This window comes from Aotus nancymaae, unplaced genomic scaffold (genome assembly GCF_030222135.1).
Source record: "Aotus nancymaae isolate 86718 unplaced genomic scaffold, 86718_ANA_hifiasm-v0.15.2.pri h1tg000040l, whole genome shotgun sequence".
Taxonomy (NCBI): Eukaryota; Metazoa; Chordata; class Mammalia; order Primates; family Aotidae; genus Aotus; species Aotus nancymaae.
This window is the reverse complement of record NW_026988454.1, coordinates 90730418-90750884: the sequence shown is the minus strand read 5'-3', so window position 1 is coordinate 90750884 and position 20467 is coordinate 90730418. Positions and strand designations below refer to the sequence as shown.

General features: G+C 36.0%; 1 protein-coding gene across 5 annotated transcripts in view; it reads left to right on the top strand.

The window, feature by feature from the left end:
* Nucleotides 1–20467, top strand: part of SENP6 (SUMO specific peptidase 6) — a 109660-nt gene that overhangs the window by 19745 nt on the left and 69448 nt on the right. For 4 of the 5 annotated variants that reach the window (XM_012471809.3, XM_012471805.3, XM_012471808.3 and 1 more), the window contains exons 2-5: nt 2171–2264; nt 4532–4592; nt 14412–14557; nt 15628–15732. In XM_012471809.3, coding sequence (XP_012327232.2) covers nt 2171–2264; nt 4532–4592; nt 14412–14557; nt 15628–15732 — 406 coding nt within the window. The remainder of the gene's footprint in view (nt 1–2170; nt 2265–4531; nt 4593–14411; nt 14558–15627; nt 15733–20467) is intronic. The other variant, XM_012471810.3, reaches the window with a different exon arrangement.

Below are 20467 nucleotides of genomic sequence, written 5' to 3'. Positions count from 1 at the left end.
GTACTCCAGCTTGGGCTACAGAGCAAGACCTTGAGACAGACAGACAGACAGACAGACAGACAGACAGAGCAAGACCTTGAGACAGACAGACAGACAGACACACACACACACACACACACACACACACACACACACACACACAGAATGAGAGAGAGAGAGAGAGAAAAGCTATCCTAATGGGTAAGAAGTAGTATCTCGTTATGGTTTTGATTTGTGTTTTCTAATGGTTAGTGATGCTGAGCATCTTTTCATTGGGGAGGTATTTTAATTATGGGTTTTTCATGGCCTTGTAGGTTGTGAAAATTCTGGCTACAAACCTTAGTTAATTGTGGTCTTATGATTAGGGATTTCCTAACTCCCTTAGTTCATTTGGGCTGCATATTGAAGTCCATAGGCTGAGTAGTTTTTAAACCTCAGACATTTCTCAGAATTCTGGAAGCTGGTAAGTTAGATCAAGGTATCCAGATTCAGTGTCGCACTTTTTCACGGATGGTGCCTTCTGGCTGTCTCCTCACGCAATGCAAGAGGCAAACAAGCTCCCTTGGGCCTCTATGATAAGTGCACCAATCCTATTCCTGAGGGCTGTGCCCTATGATCTCATCAGCTCCCACAGGTCCCACCTCTTTTTTTTTTTTTTTTTTTTTTGAGACAGTCTTGCTCTATCACCCAGGCTAGAGTGCAATGGCACGATCTTGGCTCACTGCAACCTCCACCTCCTGGGTTCAAGGATTCTCCTGCCTTAGCTTCCCGAGTAGCTGGGAATGCTGAGCTAATTTTTTGTATTTTTAGTAGAGATGGGGTTTCACTGCGTTAGCCAGAATGGTCTCCATCTCATGAACTCATGATCCGCCCACCTTGGCCTCCCAAAGTGCTGGGATTATAGGCATGAGCCACCACGCCAGCTGGCCCCACTTCTTAATACCATCTACACCTTGGTGTTGGGATTTCACATATGAATTTTAGGGGGATGGAAGCGTTCAGACCATAGCACTGACCATTGGGTAGATATACTTTGAATTTAGTTTGACTCAAAAAGCCAGAGCCAACCCTAAGACATCAGCATTATCCCCACTACCTCTTCAGTGAGTGTTTTGTTTTGTTTTTCCCTAGTTCACCCAGTCGGAGTGTTGCCCTTTAGGTTATCTGGTTTTTAGTCTGACTTCTCATTTTTCTGGGGCCCTGAGGTTAACCTAATAAAGCCCTGGTTCTAGGACGTCGGGCTTTTGGTCATATGGTACCAAGAGAGAAATGCCATCTTTGGAATTTCATTTAGCTCTCTGAGTTCCCACTTTCTAGTTGTTAATGGCTTCAAGGGTTTTGATCCATGCACTTATAAAATTTTTTAAAATTCATAATGAGGGCCGGGCATGGTGGCTTATGCCTGTAATCCCAGCACTTGGGAGGATGAGGTGGGCATATCACGAGGTCAAGAGATGGAGACCATCCTGGCCAACATGGTGAAACCCTGTCTCTATTAAAATTACAAAAATTAATGGGGCATGGTGGCACACACCTGTAGTACCAGCTACTCAGGAGGCTGAGGCAGGAGAATTGAACGTGGGAAGCGGAGGTTGCAGTGAGCCAAGATCGCGCCACTGGCACTCTAGCCTGATGACAGAGCAAGACTCCGTTTCAAAAAAAAAAAATTCATAATGAGCACATTTGGTGTTCTGATCTAGAGTTTTTCAAGTTGTCAAGTTTTAACCACATTGCCAAAACAGAAAACCTTGTTTTGTTTTTCTTCTGTTAAAAGGCAGGTATCATTGAGTTCATTGAGTTTAACGGAGAGTCCAGTAGTCTGCATATAGTTCTCATGAATCAGGCAAGCAAACTGTTTATAGGTACTTATTTCTAGAATCAGTGATCAAAGATGAGCTTTAGGGCTGACTTTATATATTCATACATATTCATGTGCCCTCCATTTTTATTATAGCTTTCTAATCTGAGCTTCTTTGTGTAGCAAACACATGTATGGATGACTATACATTAGTAAAAACAGATTTTAATTTCTTCTTTTTCTCTTTTGAAGAAATCAGATGTTTACAAAAAATAGAGGCAAGGAAATTAAAACAAAATCTAGAATAATCAAAGAGCTTGGGAAATGCTCATATTTGTTTTATATTGAATAGCTCTATTAATGAATACTTATTGCAGTTTGTTTTTATTTCAGCTTTGGCTAGATCAGAGTCTAAGAGAGATGGAGGTTTTAAAAATAATTGGAGCTTTGATCATGAAGAAGAAAGTGAAGGAGATACAGATAAAGAGTAAGGATTTTTTTTTTTCCCTCAGATATTTTATAAGAATAAAACTTCTCATTAGAAAAACAATTTCTATTCCATGGAAATATTTTTAGTAGTATGATATTCTTAAGAAAATATTTAACTGTTTTCCAGTCACTTGAAGGAAAAAGCAATTCTTTATTGATAAATAACTTTACTGTTATTTTTCTCCATCTTTTGAAATGTATATATTCATGTAATATATGTAACCTTATAATTAAAAATTGTACCGTGGATCACTTTAAAATAAGGAAATTGTTTTTTGTTTTTTAAAAAGGGGTTCATTCTGTTCAGGCAGCAGTTTGAAAAACCACCATTTATCATGAGTAAGTGAACCCACATTAAGACCCTTGCATTTTGTATGAAAGTTTAAATACTACAGTTATCTTTATTCCCAGTTGTGACCACCACCCCTACCACATCCATCTTAGGTCAGATTGTCACCAGAGAAAGCAGAACCATTATAAATGATAAACACAGGTGTTTACCCAGACCGAAGTTAAGCAGTGTGCATTACACTTTGTTAATCTACTTGGAATGACTGCCGTGTAAAAATTTTAAATGATAGTTTTAATAGAACTTTTTGTATGTCATGAGATTTGTTTTAAAAATTCAACATTTAGCTTTTTGGCCAGGCGTGGTGGCTCACGCCTGTAATCCCAGCACTTTAGGAGGCCGAGGCAGGTGGATCATTTGAGGACGGGAGTTCAAGACCAGCCTGGCCAACATGGTGAGACCCCATCTCTACTAAAAATTAATTAGCCGGGTGTGGTGGTGCACACCTGTAATCCTAGCTACTTGGGAGGCTGAGGCAGGAGAATCACTTGAACCCTGGAGGCAGAGGTTGTAGTGAGCTGAGATCATGCCATTGCACTCCAGCCTGGGCAACAGAGTGAGACTCCGTCTAAAAAAAAAACATATCAACGTTCCTTTAGGTTTTTGAGTTACTGATCTGGTTTTCTGCTAGCCAAAAGAGACAACAAATTCAGAGATACCCAAATATATACACAAAGTTCTACCAAAACTATAAATATGTTAAAGAAATTTTTATACAAGAAGTCATTCAGAATATATTGGCTAAATATTGTAGGTGCTTCACTTCTGTCTGGGCAACAGCTCCGTTCATCATTACCACTTTATGTGCCTTCACCTATGAGATGTTGATTTGAAGTTTTATTTGAAGGAGAGCTTTGAACTGGTAAGTCTTTCATTTAAAGACAGTATTTTCTGGTTTTCTTTCTTTCATTTCTTTTATATCTTTTCTGATTACTTTAAAATTAATTTTTGTTATATTCAGTACGCATGTAGTTTTGAAAAATTATAATTAAATCTGAAATTGAGCTGCATAGGAAGTATACCACCTTTTAAACATGTTTGTAAAATGTTTACAAAGAGAATTTTTAGCATTAAAAAATTTGGGATGTATACAAACAGTAATGAAAGAAAACATTTTACATTTTTATGTAAATATCTAGGACTTTACAATAAATACCTTAGCTGATTTGTCTTCAAAAAGATTGTATTTGACTTTCTTTGGTAGCAGATTTACTGTAGTTATACATTTTTTTTAAACTGCCTTTCAAGATGCTAGCTGTCCTGTACCTTTTATTTATGAATTGTACTTTTTGGTTCATCATCAGTCTCAGTGCCATCAGCTTTTTGAACATGTATCTATTAGCATAAACCTGTTAATAGATACATTAGTTTAATCTTGTAGAATTTCAAGCCAGTGATTTCTCATTGAAGGGTTGATATTTCCAAAAGTGGTAGAAGTTTAACTATTTTACTGTGGTCATATCACTGGAATTACTTCCTTTTTGTTAGCTAAGGCTTTCTTTTCTTTCAGTTTGTCTCTTCTCCATTATTATGTTTCTCTATCTTTCTACCCTTAATTGTCAGTCTAAGACAGAAAGGAAAAATGAGTGAGAATATATAAAATCCGTAACTAAATAAACAAAATTATGTGTTTATTTATGGTAGGGTTCAGCAAACTATGACCTATAGGCTAATCTTGCCTGCCACCTAATTCAGTTAATAATTTTTTGGAACATAGCCACATGTATTGTTTATGGCTGTTTTCACACAACAGAGACCGTATGGCCTGCAAAGTCTACATTCTGGCCCTTTACAGAACAAGGTTGCTGATTGCCTGAATTAGGTGAACATAGAAGATAAAACTTCAGAATTTAATGTAAGGATTGTAATTACTACTTAAGATTTTTTTCCCCTTATTTTTTTTCCTTTCTGTGTAGTGGGACAAATCTGCTCAGTGTGGATGAAGATGAGGATTCTGAAACCTCAAAAGGGAAAAAGGCAAGTGTTGCTCAAAATGTTTTTTTTAATATTATATACAAAAAAAATTGTTACCTCAAAAGAAGACTTAATATTTTTAAATTATAAACCCAAGTTACCCACTTTCCCTACCCTACAGGCAAATGGTGTCCCTAGTTTCTTGTTTATCTCTTTGGGAATATTTTATGCATTATAAAGAAGAAAAATATTTCCACCTGCCATGTTACACAATTGGTAATATACTGTGCATGGTTTTTCTGATCTTACTTTAACTTAGTATATCTTGGAGACCATCTGTAAGAGTTCATAAAAAGCACGCTCATTCTTTTCAGTGAGTGCATAGTATTCCATTTTATTATGTATATATATACCATTAACCAAAGCACCTATTGATGGATATTTACAGTGTTGTCAACTTTTTAATGTTTTTCTAAAATAATGTTTAAACTTGTCTTCTATATGGGTTATTTTGCACACATACAAGCATATCTGTAGAATGAATTCCTAAAAATAGCACTGCTTTATCAGGACAGGTCCATTTCTAATTTTGGCATACCAGATTTACACTTGTTCCAGCAACATCTGAAAGTATCTATTTCCCCACACATCTGTCATCAACCTTTTGATCTTTGCCAGTGAAAAATAGTATCTCAGTGTAGTTTTAATTTCCATTTCATTTTTTGTGAGGTTGAACGTTTCATATGTGTAGTCTAATTCTTATTTTAAATGATCGTCAGTTAATATCTTTTGCCTGTTTTTCTATCTGGTCTTTAGAATATTATTCATAGGAATTCTTTTTATATTTAGTCTAAGACACACTTTTTTTTCACATTTTGAACATCTTTGAAATCTAGATGCATCTTAAAAGATAGCATGACATGCTTTAATTATTTTAAAAAATGTTTTTGGCCGGGTGTAGTGACTAACGCCTATAATCTTAGCACTTTGGGAAATCAAGGTGGGAGAATCGCTTTAGGACAGGAGTTTGAGACTACCTGTACAACGTAGTGAGACCCCATCTCTAAAAAATAAAAAGTTTTGCACAGTACTACATACAATAATGGTGTGTCATGTAATAATTTTTTATAGGTTTGATGAAATAAGGTATTTTGGAGAAACTATCCTTTTGCTATGATTCTAGTTGCTACTATATATTCACATGTGTGTGCGTGTGCGTGTGTGTGTTTGAGACAAGAGTCTGACTCTGTTGTCTAGAGTGCAGTGGCACAGTCTCAGCTCACTCCAACGTGGCACAGTCTCAGCTCACTCCAACCTCCATCTCCTGGATTCAGCCAATTTTCATGCCTCAGCCACATGAGTAACTGGGATTACAGGCATGCGGCACCATGGCCAGCTTGTATTTTTAGTAGAGACTGGGTTTCACTATTTTAGTTAGACTAGTCTTGAACTCCTGGCCTCAAGTGATCCTCCCATCTCTGCCTCCCAAAGTGTTGATACTATAGACATGAGCCACCGCACCTGGCCATTGCTGAAATTTTAACTCAGTTTTTTCACTAGTCTTTTGTTTTTGCTTATGGTGGTTATTGCCATGAGGAAAGTATATTTCCTTATGTCATCATATGTATCAGTCATTTTTCTTTTGAAGGCTTTTAAGTCTACTGTCTTTGTTCCTAATGATGTTACTTTTATAACTTACTTGGGGTTGGGCACAGTGGCTTATGCCAGTAATTCCTGCACTTTGGGAGGCCAAGGCAAGCAGTTCACTTGAGGTCAGGAGTTTGAGACCAGCCTGGTCAACATGGGGAAACCTTGTCTGTACTAAAAATAGAAAAATTAGCCAGGCGTGATGGTAGGCGCCTGTAGTACCAGCTACTTGGGAGGCTGAGGAAGGAGAATTGCTTGAGCCCGGGAGGCGGAGGTCGCAGTGAGCTGAGGTTTTACCACTGCACTTCAGCCTGGGTGACAGAGCAAGATTCCGTCTCAAAAAACAACAACAACAAAAAAAAACCCACATATTTGTTTTGTCTTATTAGATATATAAAATAGTTTCACAATAGATTTTTAAATTATTTTTTTCCTTGTTTGTTTTTAATGACACTACCAGGTATTCCTAGTGTCCCATTAGGAATGTGTGTTTAAATTACTATATTTTTAAGTCATTTGAAATTGTTTATTTCTGTTTGGTATTCTGCCAACCGAATAGAGAGTTAGGTTTTTTTTTTTTTAAATAGGAGGAATTGCATTTTATTTTCATTTTAATTTAATTTTTATTACGTAAATTTTTTGCTTGGTTTCAGCATCACATCTCAAAATAAGTAATTTTCAGAGAAATCTAATTTTTGTCTTGATTGCCTTTATTCTTTTCCCTGTAAGAAACTTGTTTTCAAAATTATGTGATTTAGGTTTTTTTTTTTTAAACAAGCATATACCACCTTTCTTGGAAGGACTATCCACACAGTTTGCTGACACTTGATTTTCTTACTTAACAAGATGTTATATAATTCACTGTACAGCAAAATATTTACAGATCTTTATCATCCTTTTTATTGTTAAATAGTACTCCATTGGATGGATATACTATAGATATTTAGTTTGTCCCTATGGATAAATAGAGATTTTCCCCCAGTCTTTTGCTATTACACATAAGACTTTAATAAAAGCATGTGCATATATATTTTTTCATATCTGTGTAGTCTATTTGTGGGATAGATTCCTAGAATTGCAGTTGCTATTTCAGAGGTAAAATTCACATGTAATTTTGCTAGATAATGATAAATTCCCTGTCTGTAGGTGTTAACATTAGCCATCCCCACCAGCAATGTATGATTCTGTTTCCCTATCATCTTGCAAAGTATGTGGTCAAACTTGAATTTTTGCTGATCTGAACGTAGCACCTTCTTCACGTATTTCCTGTACTTACAGTATAAGAATTTAAAGAACTTTTACTTTTTCCCCGTCTTTCTGGTTTTTTTTTTTTCTTCTATGCAACATCTGTATTTTGTCATAATTTAAGGAAATTTTATTGATTGATTGATTGATTGAGACCAAGTCTCACTCTGTTGCCCAGGCTGGAGTGCAGTGGTGCAACATAGGCTCCCTCCAACTTCCTTCTCCCAGGTTCAAACAATTCTCCTGCCTCAGTCTCCTGAGTAGCAGGGATTGCAGGCAGGTACCACTACACCTGGCTAGTTTTTGTATTTTAGTAGAGGTGGAATTTCACCATGTTGGTCAGGCTGGTCTTGAACTCTTGACCTTAAACGATCTGCCCAACCTGGCCTCCCAAAGTGCTGGGATTACAGGCATGAACTTCCATGCCTGGCCTGAGGAAATTAATTGAATTTGATGTTTTTTTCTTAATACTATTAAGCTTTTCTTTATGAAGTTACTCAGACTGAAAAACTCTTAAGGTTTTTCCCCTTGCAGGTTTCCCTAGCTTTTATTTTAACATCTGGATTTTCTAAAGTGCTGCTTTTTAGGTGTTCTTTAGATAGACAAGAAAAAATTAGTTGTTCTTTAGATAGACAAGGAAAAAAATAAGAAAAGAAGTTAACTTGGTAAATGAAAATAAATGATGTGTCCAGGCATGGTGTCTTTCGCTTGTAATCCCAGCACCTTGGTAGGATGAAGTGGGGAAATTGCTTGATGCCAGGAGTTTGAGACTGGTCTGGGCAACAAAATGAGACGCTATCAAAAATAAAATAAAAGATGTTTTCTATCACTGACTTATACAGGGCACTGGTCTTCATGCACATATATATAGCTTTCATATTTCTTACGATTTTTTGTAAAAGCATATGCTTTATTACTCCTGAGTAGCTGGGATTACAGGCAGGTGCCACTGCACCTATTACATATTTTTTAAAATGTAAATATTTATGTTTTAAAGTAAAACCTACAGGATACATTTATTTATTTAGTGAACTCTAAAGATCATTCTTATTTGATAGTATCATCTATTTGAAATATACATGAACCATCTCTTCTTAAACAGAAATTTTATATTGTGCCTTTTCCCGCTTAAATTTATATTTCTTTTGTTCAGTTTTCCCACAGAATTTTAACTTAATATGATATACTTTTACGTAATTGAAAATCTTTTTATTATCCTATTATACTGTAATAAAGAGGTATTCTTCACTGAAGATAAACTTCACTGAAGCTTAATATTAAATAAAACTGATACTAAACAGTTTATTTTTTAAAAAAGTTGTAATTATCGAACATTTGATATACAAATATTACAGATATTTATAATTATTAAATTTATTGTGCACAATAATATTGGAAATTTATCTTTTAAAATGGATGAGCTGATGGTATCCCTTTTTATTCATTTAGTTCATCCTGTTCATGAATCTGTATTACCTGAAGGAAACTTGCAGAGCAATTCTACTCTTTTTTAAAAATTGACACATAACAATTCTATGTATTTAGGGAGGGAAATTTCTTTTTAAATTTTTTTTTTAGTTACAAGTGCTGAGAAATCCTGGTTACATACTAAATAGATGAATATGGAAATAGTTTTGCTATAGTATTATCATACAATTCTTTTTGAGACAGAATCTCACTCTCTTTCCCAGGCTGGAGTGCAGTGAGGCAATCTGGACTCACTGCAAACTCCTCCTCCTAGGCTCAAGCAATCTTCCCTCAGCCTCCCTGGTAGCTGGGACTGCGGGCTCCCACCACCATGCCCAGCTAATTTTTGTATTTTTAGTAGAGATGGGGTTTTGCCTTGTTGGCCAGGCTGGTCTCGAACTCCTGACCTCAAGTGATCCACCCACCTTGGCCTCCTAAAGTGCTGGAATTACAGGTGTGAGCCACCGCACTTGACCACAATTCTTTCCTTTTGAGTTAAATGTCAAAAATTCCGTAGTAATCAAACATCTAAAAAATTAAAAATTATTTGTAATCCAGTCATTAGGTACTGACCTTCCAGATTTTGGAGAAATACATTTTTAAAACTTTACCAAAATTTGAATAGCTAGTAAATAGCTAGTATACTTGTTAGTTTTAGGTTCCTTTTTTTCATTTGTTTGTTTTAACCAAATACTCAGAAATAATTGGAAAAACTGAAATCTTGTTAATTTCTATATGCTTTTGCCAATACAGTACTTTTTTTCTGTTTTCTTGAGACAGAGTCTCCTGTATCCCAGGCAAGTGCAGTGGCACTGTCTCAGCTCACTGCAGCCTTCACCTTCCCAGGTTCATGTAATTCTCCTGCCTCAGCCTCCTGCTCTCAGCTTGTAACTGGAACTACAAGCGTGCACCAGAGTGTTTGGCTAATTTTTATATTTTAGTAGACAAAATTTCACACCATGTTGGCCACTCTGGTCTAGAACTCCTGACCTTAGGTGATCCACCCACCTTGACCTCCCAAGTAGCTGGGATTACAGGCATGCATCACGATGCCCAGCAAATTTTTATATTTTTAGTAGAGACGGGGTTTTGCCATGTTGGTCAGGCTGGTCTCGAACTCCTGACCTCAGGTGATCCACCTGCCTCAGCCTCTCAAAGTGCTGGGATTATGTGAACCACCAGGCCTGGCCAACATTTTAGATAATTTATGTGCTTGTCAGGAAACTTCAGGCAAGAAAAAGCACGAAACACCTTTAAATAATTGCCTTTGGGCATGGGTTGAGGGCTGTAACTGATGTACCTTACTTATGCCTCTGGACCTGATAAATTTTGCATACATAATAGAGCTCAGACTGCTCTGAGCTATTTTTCTTTTCTCAGGTTTATATAAATCATTGGTTTAAACTAGACTGGTTTTCTATTTGAAAGTGAATGTGGAGTTAGGAGAAGACCTTTATTTTAGTTCGCAGTGTCTTCATATCTTTCCCCTGCTGATTCATAGCTTCTGCAGTTTGACTGTGCTGCTGCTTTTTTTTTTTTTTTGAGACAGAGTCTCACTCTGTTGCCAGGCTAGAGTGCAGTGGCGCGATCTCGACTCACTACAACCTCCACTTCCTGGGTTCAAGTCATTCTCCTGCCTCAGCCTCCCAAGTAGCTGGGACTACAAGGCACACACCACCACACCAGCTAATTTCTGTATTTTTAGTAGAGTTGGAGTTTCATCATCTTGCCCAGGATGGTCTTGATCTTTTGACTTCGTCATCGCCTTCCCTTAGCCTCCTGAAATGCTAGAATTATAGGCATGAGCCACTGCACCCGGCCTTCACTGTGCTTCTTTTAAGGGATTCATATCTTTTGTTAGTTAAGAAAACATTTTAGTCATTATCTCTGTGGATTTAACCTTTCTGCATTATTATTTCTAGACCTCCTAATAGGCATAAAACTATCATTAAAAAAAAAAAATCCCTTAACCTATATTTTATGTTTAAAAGCAAAAATGGAAAACAAAATGGCTAATGGAATGAAGAAATATATCTCTGCACCATATTCTGAATAATTTTTGTAGCTCTATTTTCCAGTTACTTTTATCTTTATGTAATCTGCTATTTAATCCATATGTTGGATTTTTTTTTTTTTTTTTTACTTTTTAAGAATTTCAGTGACGCCAGGCGTGGTGGTTCATGCCTGTAATCTCAGCACTTTGGGAGGCCAAGGCGGGTGGATCACCTGAGGTCAGGAGTTCAAGATCAGCCTGGCCAACATGGTGAAACTCTGTCTTTAAAAAAAAAAATCAGTGACATCATTTATAAAACTTCTATTCTCTTTCAAAAGTGTATATTTTTTTCCATAGTATGCCTAATTTTTTACTGTTTCACTTCTTTGTTTTTCAGAATTTAAGTGCTTTTAACATACATATGTCTTAACTTAATGGTTTCTTTTAGGTTCGCTTATCTGATATTCTTCAGTGCTAAACTTCCTGAGTATTAGTACTTTACTTAAATTACATGATGTGTGATAATTTTGGGTGGATGATAACATTGATAATTTTTGCACATTTAGTATTCTCAATGAAATATTTATTGATGCAGCAAATACATATTGAGCACAGTGTTCTAAGTGTTGGGAGCAAAACAGACTTTTTTGGTCTTGTAGAACTTAAATTCTAATAACTTGCTATGCTTACTAGTTACTTAATGATTAATGTTATACTACTGCTATAATACAGGTGTCACATTAAGGTTCTAGCCTGAAATCTATAGTCAATAAGCTACAATGATTTTTCCTTTTTTTTTTTTTTTTTTCTGGGACGGGGTCTCGCTCTGTTGCCCAGGCTGGAGTGCAGTGGCATGATCTTGGCTCACTGCAACCTCTGCCTCCTGGGTTCAAGCAATTCTCTGCCTTAGCCTCCGGAGTACCTGGCATTACAGGTGCCGGTCACCACACCCAGCTAATTTTTGTATTTTTAGTAGAGACAGGGTTTCACCATCTTGGTCGGGCTGCTCTTGAACTCCTGAACCCCGCCTTGGCCTCCTAAAGTGCTGAGATTACAGGCATGAGCCACTGCCCCCGGCCTGGTTTAAAAAAAATTTTTTTTTTGATATATAGATAATTTTATTGCACTTTAGGTTCTGGGGTACATGTGCAGAACATGCAGGATTGTTGCATAGGTACATACATGGCAATGTGGTTTGCTGCCTCCATCCCCCCATCACCTATATCTGGCATTTTCCCCATGCTATCCCTCCCCAACCTCCCTACTCCCCGCTGTCCCTCTGCTATTCCTCCGCAGCAGACCCCAGTGTGTGATGGCTCCCCTCCCTGTGTCCATATGTTTTCATTGTTCAACACCCGCCTATGAGTGAGAACATGTGGTGTTTGATTTTCTATTCTTGTGTCAGTTTGCTGAGAATGATGGTTTCCAGATTCATCCATGGCCCTACAAAGGACACGAACTCATCGTTTTTTATGGTTTTTACATTTTTAAATGTTTGGAAGGAAAAATCAGATGAATTCTATTTCATGACATGTGAACATAATATAAAACTCAAATATGTGTCCTTAAGTAAAGTGTTCTCAGAAAATAGCCATGCTTACTTATAAATTGTCTGTGGCCGGTATTGTGCTGCAACAACAGATTTGAATATTTGGACAGAGTTGAGTAGATACAACAGAGACGATATGATCAAAAAAGCCTAAAATACTTTAGCCCTTTGCAGAAAAAGTTCACTGATCCCTATATCTGTGTTTATTTTGTATAAATGTATTTCATAGATTAGACCCAGTTGAGAGAAACGTATAGTAGTACCCCCTTGAAGACTCCCAGTGAATGCCTGAAACCCCAGAGAATACTGAACTATATATCCTATGATGAAGCATTGGTGCAAAATTATTGTCACTCACACTGATTATGTTGCCAGAACACAGGCAGATATTTTTTGTTTTTGTTTTTGGGAGCCTGTGGGTTCTTCAGCACTCTGTACAATATACCTGACTTTGTCATATACCCTACAACATTGCCTCGTAGTACTGGAGTTAAGCTGTCCTTTCACGTTTTATGCCCTGGTGCATTTTTATGAATTAGTATGTACTTTCCTTACCTGAGCCTTATTAATAGTCTCTGAAAAATTTAACAGTTATACTATAGCAGAACTTTAGAAGCAATATCTACTAATAGAGGAATGGTTAAATTAAAATATTTTTTGGAACACAATTGACTGTTGGTAACTGATACTACAGAATGCAAAACCATGGATAAAGGGGGACTACTATGTAGTATTTTTGAATAAGTGGTATGTTATAGTAATCAGACAGAATAGCAGACTCTAGGCTTGCCAGTAACTGTCCACTTTATAGCATTGTCATGAGATACATATGAGATGATGTAATTCATATAGTACATGACACTAGCAGTCTTCTGGAAATACATTTTGTTATGATTGAATGTAGTGTTACTGAACCTTTGTAAACTGTTGTTTGTTTGCAAATAATGTTTATAGTTGCAGATCTGACATCAGTAAGGTCCCTGTTTATAATTGGTTTTCTAGTCATTTGATCTCTTTTTAAACAAATGGATTCATCTATTCACAGTAGTTCTCTTGGTGCTGTGCTTGTATTACCTGGAAAACTGTCTTAGGCTGGGGTAGGGCAGTGGAATTAAAGTTTTAGGGACTTCCAGAATTAATAATAATATCATGATTTTATTAATGGGAGTACTCTAACCTGTGAGATAATCAGCCATAAATTTTTAAAAGCTTTACACCTTATTTCCTCCCAATAATTTGGTGTAGATTACCAAATTAGGAGCACAAATAAAATGATGGAAAATCAAAACAATTAGGAGGTAAGTAGATGTGCCAGGATTCTAAAATAATTTATATATTGTATTTTAATTCAACAGTTGTCTCTGAATTTTCTGGGAACTGAAATTGTGCCGTATGATTTTAGAATTGTATGATAAAAGAATCTTTACAAATTTATTTTGCCCCTTTTGCCCTTGTTATACTGTAATCTCACCAAAGTGATTGTTACAGTTATGTTTATATTATCATTTGCATCTATTAAAGTATAAAGTATCAATTTCTGTCTGTACAGAAACTTTGATACTAAGGCAAAAGTTCTTACGTAAAAGCACAAGTTGAAATGACAGCCGATTGCCATATTTGGCAGTAGTGTTCTCCAGATAGCAGCAAAGCCTGTTAAGCAGGGGAAATGCTTGCTTTTTACTCTCTGGAAAAAGCTATCCCAAGATCCTCTACCCTCATTTTCTCAAACATCTTTGACATTTACGGACGATTTATGTAAAAAGAAAGTAATACAATAAACCTCCATGTTTCTACAAATTTGCATTGTCTTTAGGAAAAAAAGTATTGCAGTTGAATTATTCTTATAATTCAACCAATACTATCCACCCTCATCCCCAATAGCTGTACATTTTTATTATTTGTAAATGGTTTTCAAATAGTTGCTGATAGATGGTCACATTATAGCATTTATTGACTCATATTTCTGGATCTTTTTTTACAGTTAAATCGTCGATCTGAAATTGTTGCTACAAGTTCTGGTGAATTCATCTGGAAGACATATGTAAGACGAACCAAGTCTGAAAGTTTTAAAACTTTGAAAGGCAACCCAATTGGACTTAACATGTTGAGCAACAATAAGAAACTGAGGTATAGGCACTTCACCACACATTCCTACAGAAAAGATAAAGGAAGAGTTTTACGCCAAAAACTTTGAAGCTAATAGGCCCAACCTGTATCTTTTCTTCTGAATTTGTCAGTAGGTCCAAGAGGTGGTGTGGTCCCAGTATACGGATTCTTTGCTTTGAATCTTAGGAGTAGGATTGATTGCAGTGTGTTTTGTTTCTGAATAAAAATTGCGAGAAATACTTTGTTAGGGTAGGATCTCATGATTTTGCTTTCATACATTTAGTAGAATCTCAGCCATAACATTTGAAGAAGCACAGTAGAGTGGTGTGGTCATGTCTCCTTTAGGAAATACTAATCAGGATTATCTCAATAGGGGACTTAAAATTTCTTATTACTCCTTTTTTTCAAATATAATCCACCTTTCCTACTGGTTACCATAGTGAACCACTGTTACTGGTAGGATTGAGTATCAGTAGCAACTCAGAAATAGGGTTGTAAGTCATCGTTTTATTTCTGCTGTCTGAATTTATACATAAACAAGTGAAGTACATAAAGGCTCAGTAACTTTCAAGTCAGTGGCAAAATCAGAAATAGTATTTAAGACTCCTGATTTTTATTTTATTCTTCTGCTTTATTTTTAAAATTTTTTGGGGACAGAGTCTCACTCCGTCACCCAGGCTGGAATGCAGTGGCAAAGTCTCACTCACCACAACCTCTGCCTCTGGGGTTCAAGTGATTCTCCTGCCTCAGCCTCCCGAGTAGCTGGAATTACAGGTGCCAGCCATCATGCCCAGCTAATTTTTGTACTTTTTAATAGAGACGGGTTTTACCATGTTGACCAGGCTAGTCTCTTAACTCCTGACCTGAGGTGATTTGCTGTTCTTAAAATTTTCTTTAATTGGATTGGAAACATTTGAAAGACAAATTCAGGAAATGGAAAACCCCTAATAGACAATTGGGTTTATCCATAAATAATTTTTTTTTATTGGTAAAGGTTTTTGTGTACGTGTTCAGATTTTAAAGGATTTATTTTATAAATGTGTATATAATTTTTCCATGTTCTAATTATTTTTTGTTTCATGAATCTGCAGTGAGAATACACAAAATACATCATTATGTTCTGGAACTGTGGTTCATGGTAGACGTTTTCATCATGCTCATGCACAGATACCAGTAGTAAAAACAGCAGCCCAAAGGTAAGAATTCTAATTGTCTTTTTTTAATATATACATGGCATCCTCTTCAATAGTTTTTTACTTTTTTAACCATTTTTTTCTTTGTGAAACCTATTTTCGCTGTCTATAAACAGATATATCTCTGAAATAATTCATGACATGAAATTATACGATTTTATGTCTGCTTATGAATAATCACATTCTGTAAATAGAGAATTTTTCAATAAGACCCATTCTGTTGCATTATAATCCAGAGACTCTAAGGTGATGTTTAAATTAAACTGATTTACAATATTGACCTTACGGTGTTTGACTGAGATATCTTCAGTTGGTAGTTTAGCTCTGAAGAGTAAAATTACAGTTAATACCATACTTTATAAGGCTTATAGGAGTTCATAGCATCAAAACAAGTCACATTAGTTTTAAATGTTGGAGAAAATGTTATTTTTGTAGTTTTAGTTAGATTTAGGAGTTCTCATTGATCTTGAAAGTACTGCTTGACTCAAAATAATGAAATTAGCATTTGGGGAACCATTTTTGGAATGTTAAATCCACTTTCAGTTGACTGAAATTCTTAGGCTCAAAGAGTTAAATAATGTGTTTATTGCATTATAAACAGTTTCTTATAACTAGTAAAATTTAAAGATTTGGCATATATTTTAGATGCTGTTCTTCATTTTTTTAAAATGTCAAATCTGGACTGCTCCTCTTGCTATATTTTTCTTTTTACGTAGATGTGCTATTACATAGATCTTTTATTTAAAAACATTAAGTAATCTCACACTTTATGATAAACCAGCCTTTTCTTGGCCTTAAATATATTATTGTATCATGGTGTTCACATAAGGTACTTGAGAAATTTAAAAGGACAGAGAAATTACTGTGCATACCAAAAATTGGCTTACTCTACTGCAAAGTACACAAATCAAGCTCTCTGGCCTACATGTGGCAAAAACATGAGAATAAATAATAAAAGGAGAGTAATTAGGGGAGAGAAAAAGAGTAGACACTTTCTTATGCACTCTTTATACCAATGGAAACCATTGCTGATAAAGATGTCTTAATATTCTGATAATGTAGTCTAAGTTTGAAATACTAATTTAAACCTTATAATCAATTTAAGGGATTCATTTACAACCAAAATTATTAACTTATTTTTGCTTTTGAAGTTATATTAGTTTGGAATTACTGGTGACCTATTCTCCATTCCTCATTTCCTCATTGGTAATGTTTAAAAAAACTGTTAACAGTCTGGAAATTGGGTTGTGATTTTTTGTTTTTTATTTTTTATTTTCACATAGAAACAGCAGTCTTCATTTAGGAGTGATTTGTTTTATTCTAGGTCTCAACGCCTATAATATTTTGCATGTGTATCATTGCTCATTTACATAAAAGATTAGATTCAGTTAATATGAACTAGTATATACTAGTAAAATGTTTCTTTAAAAACCACCTGAATTAATTTGTTTTTACGAAGTAATCCTGACTGAAAAAGTCTTAAGAATGATTAGGGGCAGTAAAGAAAACTGTAGAATCCAGTCAGCAGGGCAGATTCTATTTACATTTGTCTATTAAATGATACTGTATAAGAATAAACATTTCTTATTCCAACTGCAGTATGACTGTCACTAAAAAGATTTTGATGTTCAAAGACATTGAGAGTTTTTCAGTTTTCTTCCTTCAAAAACATTGAATGATTTTGTGCTACATACCAGGTGTAGATGAGGTGCACAGAGATGAATATGATAAAATCTCTACCAGTAAAGCGCAAGTTTGGTTGCCATAGAGATTGATTAGGGTGCAGAAAGACAAGTAAACAAATGATTACATGCATGATTAGGGCAGCAGTAGAGATGTACAAATTATGTGTAATAAAACTACAGAGAAGGGAACAGGAAACAATTTATAAGAGAAACATTAAAGGAGTTTCTGAGTGTACTAGGTAGAAGAGGATACTGCATGCAGTAGGAATCACATCTTCAAAGGCACAAAAGCTTTACCTAAGATCGTTGCTTCCAAGGATTTAGCACAATTGTTAGATCTCAGGTGAGGGTAAACACATTGGCTTTTACAGCTTCTCCTAAATTTTCTTGTTTTCTCAAGTCTTTATTTGATTTTTTTTAATTATAGAGAGGGTTTTGCTCTATTGCCCAGGCTGGAGTGTGGTGGCACAATCATAGATCACTGCAGCCTCAAACTCCTGGGCTCAGGCAGTCCTCCCACCTCAGCCACCTGAGTAGCTAGGACTACAAGCATGCACCACCTCACCTGGTTAACTTTAAAAAAAGTTTTTTGTAGAGAAGGGCTCTCGCTTTATTGCTTAGGCTGGTCTCCAACTTCAAGCAGTCCTCCTGCCTCAGCCCCCTAAAGTGCTGGGATTACAGGCCTGAGCCACTGCACCTGCCTCAAGTCTTATGATAATTTGAAATGAAAACAAATGCCATCCATTTGGTAATTCATACACAGTGTATTCTTGGGATGAGTGGTATATCTTGTCTTTTAAGTAAATCAGACTTGCTAAAATCTGAGTAATTCATTCTTTAGTAATATATGGAAACGAGTGCTTTACACCTTTTTATCTAAACAGAATGAGTGAAGTTTGTTAAAATATCATATTGGATTAGCTAGTCTTTGGGACATAATTAAGATTCCAATCTATTTTCTTACTGCTATTCCAAATGTTAATTTAATTCATATTTAAAAGATAGATTGTTTATACACTAATAGTGATAGGGAAGTATGGAAAAAAACAAAATGCAAAAGTTTAGAAGTCTGTAATTTATACCATCCCTTCCCCTAACTTTAATCAGACTTGCTGAAACAACACATTTTATGGATTTATGTTTTACTTAGACTTCCACTTTTTTTTTTTTTTACTTTTTATTAAGTATAGATAAAAAGACTTATTAGAACCTTGTAAGAAATCAATAACCTTGTTTCTTGATTTCTTATAAGGTTCTAGTAAGTCTTTTTATCATCTTTATCTTTTAAGTCTTTTCCCCCCCTTAGTGGGAAATGGATGTCTATGAAAGCATATATAATCCATAAATAGGAATATGGGATCCTGGAATAAGTAATATGTAATTATTAGTGAAAAGCATGATTTTGAAAGTTGGCCTTTTTTTTTTTTTTTTGAGATAGAGTGTTGCTCTATTGGCCATGCTGGAGTGCAGTGGCACGATCTCCACTCACTGCAACTTCCACCTTACGGGTTCAGGCAGTTCTCCTGCCTCAGCCTCCTGAGTGGCTGAGATTACAGGCATGTGCCACCATGCCCAACTAATTTTTTTTTTTTTTTTGCATTTTTAGTAGAGACCTGGTTTCACTGCGTTGGTCAGGCTGTTCTCGAACTCTTTACCTCAAATAATCTGCCTGTCTTGGCCTCCCAAAGTGCTGAAATTACAGGAGTGAACCACCACACCCAGCCCATTTTGAGAGAATTTTTGAAGTTGTAAATGAGGTCATTGATAGAAGAATTTATCTATTAGTCTTTTTTCCTTTCTTTCTTTCTTTCTTTTTTTTTTTTTGAGACGGAGTCTGGCTCTTGTTGTCCAGGTTGGAGTATAGTGTCATGATCTCAGCTCACTGCAGCCTCCACCTCCCAGGTCCAAGTGATTCTCCTGCCTCAGCCTCCCGAGTAGCTGGTATTACAGGTGCCCACCACCACACCTGGCTAATTTTTATATTTTTAGTAGAGATGGAGCTTCACCACGTTGGCCAGGCTGGTCTTGAGCTCCTGACCTCATGATCCGCCTGCCTTGGCCTCCCAAAGTGCTGGGATTACAGGAGTGAGCCAACGTACTCGGCCCCCTTTTTTTTTTTTAATTTTAAGACCACAGTTACACTACTAATTGAAAGTAATTTTTCTTTTCTATTTTACATGAAATAGTTTAACAAGAATGTAAGTCGACATTTTTGCAAAGTCCTACATTACTAATAATGACTTTTCCCTGTTTTTTATGTTTTAACATGTAAGCTACTCTAGGGCAAGACTTGATGAAAACACATATTGAAGATACTTGTAAGAATTCCATGACTTATAAATCAGATATATCATAATGAATGCATTTTTTTCTCAAGGATAAGGAAAATGAACATTGGTGTGTGTCTTTCTATATAAATATATTTTTATCTTTACTGTTTTCCTAACTCCCTTGGCTTTTTGAGAAGTATTATACCTAACCCGTTTCTTCTACCTCTGTTCTACTACCTACTTCCTTTCCTCTGTACAGGTGAATATAAAAAGCAACAGAGGCTGGGTGTGGTAACTAACACCTGTAATCTCAACACTTTGGGAGGGCAAGTTAGAAGGATAGCCCGAGCCCAGGAGTTCGAGACCAGCCTGATGGTGAAACTTTGTCTCTACAAAAAATACAAACATTAGCCAGGCGTAGTGGTTCACACCTGTAGCCCCAGTTGCTAAAGTTGGGAGAATCACCTGAGCCTGGGGAGATCAAGACTTCAGTGAGCTGTGATTGTGCCACTGTACTCCAGCCTGTGTGACAGAGGCAGCCCCCTGTCATCTAAAAAACAAAAACAAGAGAGTACTAAACTGTTCTTACTTCTTGAGCACAGCAGTATAGAACTGGAAATGCCTCCATTAGGTACTAATGCCTAACTTTTGATTTTCATTTTACTTTTTCTGGAAATGCAGCTGTATAAGAAATAAATACATAGACTAGGATAGAATAGTTAAACTTTTATGGGTATGTGATTATATTCTCTCCTTTTTCTTAATTTGCTACAATAAAATTGA